We start from the raw sequence: 6,000 nt of genomic DNA, 5'->3' as shown, positions 1-6,000 counted from the left end.
TCATAGACCAAAAAAAAAATTAAGAAAAGTGTCATCCAGGGAAAACAGCAGCCTCACATTTGCAGAGTGAAAAATACTTCGAAATATTATCTCCCCATAACATATAAAATAGATATTTTTATTGATCATACACCGTTACTTTAGAGGAGCAACAGTGTTAGAGGTATAGAATGCCTTGTGTTGGATGAACATTTTTACAGAAGAGTCTAATCTAACAAATTGCACAAACTGAAAACATCCTGCTCTTTAGAGAAGAGTATATCATCACTAACACACCATCATATACCATTTACCATTTTTAACAGGTCATATAGTTATATGCATATAGATTATATATATAATTTTTATTTTTTACAAATAAAAGACTTCAGTTTTTACTTCTGAAAAAATGGAACCATTTTAATAGTTACTTTCAAGTTCTGAAGGTCACTGAAAAGGGACATGTGCTTGGTTGGTCCATGCAAAGCTCTTATACGTGTCACTAAGTACTTTAAAAATAGAGTAGCTTCTTTTAAACTAATTGGTTAAGATTTAAGATTAGTAAAACAGTATGAAACCAATTAAATACATTGTTAGAAATTAGAGGGCCATATGTGGATGTCTCTGAAGGGATGGCTGGGTAGGAGAAAGCTATGGGTCCCCTTGGCCTCACTGAGTGGAAACACAGCTCCCAACGTCACATGTAAAACTCTTTCAAAATGGGCCTCCATTACTGAGGAGAGGTTCACTCTAGAGAACAAAAAAGTGTCCACTGGTTAGGGCTGGAAAATTGAGATCTCATCTCTCCCTCCTATACATGGTTGGGTGATGCACTTTAGTAGGGAAAGGGAGTCTGTGGTGCTGAGGGATGAGCAGTGCACAGACATCTGTTTCAATGGATCTACTTCCCATTACAACAAACTTTACAAAAGAAAATTCCCCAAAAAGAAATTGGATGTTCAGTTAAATAATGTTGGCACCGTCTGCCTGTACTTTTGAGAGTCCTCATGCTACTGATGCAGGAGAGGGGACAGCTGGCTGTGCCCCCACCAGTTCCCTTCATTCAAACATTTCATAATGGCGGGTCTGCCTCACCCGAGGCACCATGTCGATGAGTAATCTGAAAGATAAAACCAAAATGAGATCTCTTTAATGCCCGATCATCAGTCTGGCTGCCATTTGAACACAGATCCTGCCTCAGACACATGCTAGCTACTAGTGTTGTCCTGGGCAAGTCTTTGCCTCAGTTTCCTCATCTGCAAAATGGGGACAATATAGCACCTACCTCCCAGCATTGTTAGGTGGATCAAATGATATAATATTTATAAAGCGTTCTGAAATTTTAAAGTGCCATATAAAAGCTACATCATCATCATCATCGTCGTCATTGTCATCATACTCCACTGAACCACTGATAAAACCCTGAAGTTTAGAATCACTTTGACTTCTTTAAAAATGGCTATTAGAAATGGTTAATCCAAACTGAAAGTACAACTTTGAATAACAAACTCAAAGCTACTGTAAAATAGCATGATTTTTCTTCTACATTATTGGATACAATGACTCCAGTTAGGTGCTTAGTGAGAGGTGACTGTATTCTTATAGGTTATGAGGGGACCAGGCATCACACTCACTCATTGTTAGAATAAACAACTGGAAATATGTATTCAGTATCTTATCACAGTATACTTAAGCACACTAGAGCTACTGTGGAATACATGCTCTCCTAATGGCCTGAAAGTTAACACGGATACAAAGTAGCACCGTTAAGTTCTTAAATTTACTTGTTTATCCCTGGCTATAGAATGGGAGAGTGGTTGGAGGGAAGGGAATGGTGGAGAAGTACGCCTAAAGAACAAGTGAAAGATGAGAAAACGAACTTAACTCACTTGACTCCGTAGGCAAATATGGTCAGGCCAATCAGCACTCCTATACTCCCATCCAGGTACCAGACAGATGCATTGTGCTTGAATACTTCTGCACTGAGAAGAATGGAGAACCCCATCACTCCACCTACAAGTGAGTTGAAGCCTGGAAATGAGAAGCATAAAGTTCAAAGAAGGAACACCCAACCTCAGAAGTCATGATCTGATTCATCATGCAAGAGAACCCATGTGCTGAAGCTCTGGACAGCTTCCTTGGATACCTTGCCTCAAACATCCTTAAGGACTGAGAAAACGATCAAACTCTCCTGGGCCTCAGGCCCTTAAGGGTTTCACATGGAGAGAAAAAGTACCACAGAAAGTTAGAAACGGAAGAATCCTTAGACAGAATCTAATCCAACCCCTCATTTCACAGATTGAGGCCCAAAGAACATAAGGGCATTCCCTAGTTAATGTTAGAATTGGGACTAAAGCTAAGTGTCCTAATTCCCAGACCAGTGTAGTCTTACAAAAAAGATCATGGTGTATAACTTAATAACCCTCATTATTTCTTCAAGAGGAAGAGAAATAGAAATTGAATCAAGTTTTTAAAAAAACTTATTAAGTACCAACTGTTAGTACAAGGGTCTCAGGACCCCAGGTAACTTTCCAAAATAAAGTTACAGAGTTGTCAATCTGCTTCAGGGGAGGGAATTTCCACATCTGGGGTTCCTCAGGGCAATAAAATCCTAGACCCTCATGACCTGACCCACAGAAAAGTACAATGCACTGTGCTATGTATGTATCAGGGTTGAAAAGTTAAAATTGTCCTAGCCCACAAGCCTAGAAATTTCATGGCCTTTGGGCAGAGAAATGGAGGCACATCAGAATCTGTGGTAGTCACTGAGAAAGTAGTCCAAGAGGGATTTTGCTGGAGATGAAGTCATGAGGATCTCTTTCACTTGCCCCTGAATGGCTCTAAAAGTGGCCTTGGGGAAGAAATCCCAGGACTTTCCCTGCTCAGCAGCTCAGTAGCTAGTCTATGTAGAGAGGAAAAGAAAACATTCCATATAGTTAACCTCTCATGAGCTGCTACTCTCAGTATTTTAGGTAAGGAGAGGTTTAACTTGTTCCAAAAGCTGCCTCAATTAAACCAAAGTACTTATTAGTTGAATAAATGTGCATGTTATTCCACCAGGCAGCAATGTGTCACAGTAGTAGACCTGGAAGAAGACCTGAGTTCAAATCCTGCCTCAGACACCGACTAGCTGTTTGACCTGGCCAAGTCACGCTCTCTCAGCCTCAGTTTCATCATCAGTAAAATGCAGATTATAATGGCACCTACCTATGAGATAACACATGTAAAGTGCTTTGTAAAGCTTAACACACTTTACAATGAGGATGACAATGATCATTGACAATGAGGCCCACCCTCAACTACATTAAAAAAAAAGTATACACGTTCACTGGTTACAATGTATCCTGGAAAATGTCATGTAAATATCAGCAAGTACTGTTAGTCAGAATCAGGAGTTTTGTGGGACTCAAATGAGTTAATGAATGTAACACATTTTGAAAGCCTTCAAGTGTTATATACAAAGTGCTATATAAATATATTTATTGTTATTGTTATTATTAAGCTTATGATTTCCAGGCTTCCAGCCTGGTGATGATTTCATTCCCTGAGCCTTCTAATGCCCTTCTTGGGAACTAAAGCAATACAGGAGTGTACTAGTAAATGCCTGGCCATCAGGGCAGGAGGGGGAACGAATGACACACAATTTTAAGTTGAATGTGGATTATTAGCATTTTCTTAAATCTAGACAATCTACAAAACAATAAATTAGGCCATTTGTAGCATTCACCACTTTCTGAGGTTATAAATGCTCACATAGGAAAGATAAAACTCAAGCGGGTTAGAGCTGGCTCCAGCACACCCCTGCATAGACTCTGGACGAGGAAGGGGGCCTTAAGGGATTGAGTCTGGTGCTTGAATTTTACAGATGAGGAAACTAAGACCCAAAGATGTGAAGTCACTTGCCCAAGGTCACCCAGATGATTTGGGGTATTGCAGAATCCAAACTCAAATCATTTAAAGGCAACGTAGTGTGTTCAAAAGGGAGCTGCACTAGGAATCGGGATACCTTGGCTTTAAGTCCCAGTTCTTCCACTAATGAACTCTGTGTGATCTCTGGCAAGTCGGGTCATATATCTGGACCTCAGTTTCCCCACCCATCAAATGGAAGGGTTGGATGAGACCATTTGTAGCTTTAGCATCCTGCTGTCCTCTGAAGAGAGTTTCAACAGCAAGGCAGGATGCAGTTCAAGGGGAGAGATGCAGGCACAGAAAGATCTAGGGGAGTCCTCTAACCCATCCACTCACACTGTTCAAGTGGCAAGAGAGTGCCCACACCCCACAGAATGAGCCTGTATGTGCTGTACTGCTTCAATAGACTGTTATGTAAATAAGTTCAATGCAAAGGTATGAAGAACTTACATTGGATTACATGCCATCTTGTGGGGGGAGGGGAGAGGAGAGGGAGGGAAAGAAAATTTGGAAGCCAGAAACTTGTGGAACTGAGTGTTGTAAACTAAAAAGAAAAAATAAATTTAAAAAATAAGACTGTTCCCTCTAATGAGCAAACACGGCCCCTCTAAGTCTTAACCAGTCCTAATCTTGCCTCTTTTGGATGTTTTGCTCCCACAGGACATTTTGACTTCTTCCTCCTTGGTCACAATGCCTTCTCCAGCTCAGTCCATCAGTATTCACTGAAGATGTTGGCACTTGCCAATAGCAGACTAAAGTTCAGGCATTAAGGTGGGGGCTGATATATAAGAAAGGGAGCAGGACCTTCAAATGACACCATCTGTTTAACTCTAACCCCCACGTGATTATTGCCTAGAGTACGTACTATTGATGTCCCCAGAATCTGGGCTCTAATACTCTTGCTGTGCCTCGTATTCTTTAGCAGTTTCTAAATAATGCAATCAGGACAAATACCTCACAGAAAAGAGGCTTTGATGTTCTAGGTCTTTGCAAGTTTATTGTAAACTCAGGTTATCTGCTCCAAATTTCTCATGTGTTCACCTCCAGTAAAAATTTGATGGTGTGACTGCTTTGTGCTGCGACTTATAAAAAGATAATGTCATCTCTGCCTAGGAATCACACTGAGATCAGAGCTCTTTCCTTTAAAACTCAACAGAATCATCACCACCACTACCCATCACAAAAAAGGGATTTATTTTAAGTCATCATTGTGTGTTCTCCTCTGACCAAGTTAAAATGAATTTTTCCCAGGTGAGAGAACTTGGACCCCCTATTTCTCCCTGTATTATGTTAGCATCAAGGAGGAGGGATGATATAATAGAAAGGGCACTGGATTAAGAACCAGAAAAGAGCTGGGTTTTAATCTCTACTCAGATCTATACCAATTCTGTGACCTTGGACAAATCTTTGACCTCTCTGGATCTCATTTCCCCATTTGTGAAATGAGGATAATAATATTCTAAGGATATTCCATGTGACAAAGTTGTACAAACCTTAATGCACTAATGAATTATTCATATAGTATAGTTTTTCACATCAAATAGTTTTAAAGATTAGCTCATTATCTTGGAAAACAGAGATTCTACCAACTGGAGATTCATGCAGATATAAGGACCCACATAACCTCTTAGGAGTTGGCCCATTTCTATCTATATACTCATTCCTTTAATCTTACTGAGATCAAGCTTCATTGACTGAAAGTTCCTTTTCTAAACTGTTGTTTGTTTGCTTGTGGACCTTTGGAGGGAGAGGAGTTGAAAAGAAGAAAGAAGAGAAGTGTGCCAACATAAGCTTTGTTCATACTTTCAAGTAATTTTCCTTTTCTTAGCCTCTCAACCCTGACTCCTTCCTTGCCATCACAGGCACTCATGGGAGACTTCTGGCTCCCTTAGGTCAATGCCCAATGCTTGCTTCAAAAGAACGGAACTTTGGCCAAATTATCTCACCTCTTTGAGCTTCAATTTTCCCATATTTAAAAAGAAGGTTTTGGATTAGATTCTTTCTAAAACTCTTTAGCATTAACATTTTACTATTCTGTAAGTCTGAGAAGTGAAAGATATAGCCTCATGTGTTTTCCTAACATGACCACTAGATGTCCACTCAGCTCCATGA

General features: G+C 40.0%; 1 protein-coding gene across 2 annotated transcripts in view; it reads right to left on the bottom strand.

Annotated features, from left to right (window-relative positions):
* Positions 1 to 100: 100 nt before the first annotated feature.
* TMEM163 (transmembrane protein 163) overlaps positions 101 to 6,000 on the bottom strand; it is a 411,947-nt gene continuing 406,047 nt past the window's right edge. For both annotated transcript variants that reach the window (XM_036744571.1, XM_036744570.1), the window contains exons 7-8: positions 1,869 to 2,010; positions 101 to 1,099 (exon numbers count right to left, since the gene is read on the bottom strand). In XM_036744571.1, the coding sequence (XP_036600466.1) occupies positions 1,039 to 1,099; positions 1,869 to 2,010 (203 nt within the window). In that variant the 3' untranslated portion in view covers positions 101 to 1,038. The remainder of the gene's footprint in view (positions 1,100 to 1,868; positions 2,011 to 6,000) is intronic.

The sequence above is a fragment of the Trichosurus vulpecula genome, chromosome 2 (genome assembly GCF_011100635.1).
Source record: "Trichosurus vulpecula isolate mTriVul1 chromosome 2, mTriVul1.pri, whole genome shotgun sequence".
NCBI lineage: Eukaryota > Metazoa > Chordata > Mammalia > Diprotodontia > Phalangeridae > Trichosurus > Trichosurus vulpecula.
Note: the sequence above shows the minus strand (reverse complement) of the source record. Positions and strands in the feature narration are given on the sequence as shown.